General features: G+C 67.9%; 2 protein-coding genes across 2 annotated transcripts in view; one reads left to right on the top strand and one right to left on the bottom strand.

Annotated features, from left to right (window-relative positions):
- The window catches only part of Tmem59l (transmembrane protein 59 like), a 4,761-nt gene extending 4,509 nt beyond the window's left edge, over nt 1-252 (bottom strand). The window contains exon 1 of the mRNA XM_010606541.1: nt 27-252. Within this exon, the coding sequence (XP_010604843.1) occupies nt 27-252 (226 nt within the window). The remainder of the gene's footprint in view (nt 1-26) is intronic.
- Nucleotides 253-284: 32 nt separating this feature from the next.
- The window catches only part of Crlf1 (cytokine receptor like factor 1), a 14,317-nt gene continuing 13,654 nt past the window's right edge, over nt 285-947 (top strand). Inside the window, exon 1 of the mRNA XM_010606539.2 lies at nt 285-436. Coding sequence (XP_010604841.2) covers nt 285-436 — 152 coding nt within the window. The remainder of the gene's footprint in view (nt 437-947) is intronic.

The following is a 947-nucleotide window of genomic DNA, read 5'->3' as shown; positions in this document are numbered from 1 at the left end:
GGTCTGGGGTCTGGGGTCCCTTGTACCTTCCCGGTCCCCAGCGGCCGGGCATCGCTTTCGCGCTAGAAGCCACGGGACAGCGGGATGGGCTCTGGACCCACGGGTCAAGGGCGTCAGGAGGGCCAGGCAGCGGGGACCTGGGCACGGGGGTCCCGGGAGGCGGCGCCAGACGGGGAGGAGCAGGAGCAGGAGGAGGAAGAATGGGCGGGTCTGGGGTCCCTTGTACCTTCCCGGTCCCCAGCGGCCGGGCATCGCTTTCGCGCTAGAAGCCACGGGACAGCGGGATGGGCTCTGGACCCACGGGTCAAGGGCGTCAGGAGGGCCAGGCAGCGGGGACCTGGGCACGGGGGTCCCGGGAGGCGGCGCCAGACGGGGAGGAGCAGGAGCAGGAGGAGGAAGAATGGGCGGTGCAGCCGACACCCGGCAGAGAGTGCAGGTGAAGAGTTCGGGGCGCCCGGGTCCCTCAGAACTGGCACTATCTCCCTTGGTACCCAGGCCAGAGGGGCAGCAACCCGTGCGCTGTCGCTGTCCCCTCCGGGAAACCTGAGCCTCTCCACGGCCCCCCACCAGCCGCCTTCCTCTGGCTCAGGCCGGATGCAGGAGCCTGGGAGAACCAGTCCCTTGCCCCCATTCCCTCGCCGGGGCCTTTATGGGAAGGACACAGAGGGGCTCACGGGGCTGTTAAAGTTCCCAGTTGTCGTAGGAAAATTGGGGCCAACAGGGACTCACTCCTCTAGCCCTCAGTACCACTCCCGTGTGACACTATGGCTTCAAGACCTCGAAATCAGGAACCTCCTAGCTGCCTCTCCTTCAGGCGTGGACGTGGGGACGTCCCTCTAAACCCCGGTCTTCTGGACAGACGTCCAGGCCTGGCTGCTGGACCAGCGCAGGTGCCTTAGAGGCCGCGTGTCCCCTCGACGCCCCGCCCCCGCAGACGGGCGACAGCC

The sequence above is a fragment of the Fukomys damarensis genome, unplaced genomic scaffold, assembly GCF_012274545.1.
Source record: "Fukomys damarensis isolate Sample0158 unplaced genomic scaffold, DMR_v1.0_HiC HiC_scaffold_37, whole genome shotgun sequence".
Taxonomy (NCBI): Eukaryota; Metazoa; Chordata; class Mammalia; order Rodentia; family Bathyergidae; genus Fukomys; species Fukomys damarensis.
Note: the sequence above shows the minus strand (reverse complement) of the source record. Positions and strands in the feature narration are given on the sequence as shown.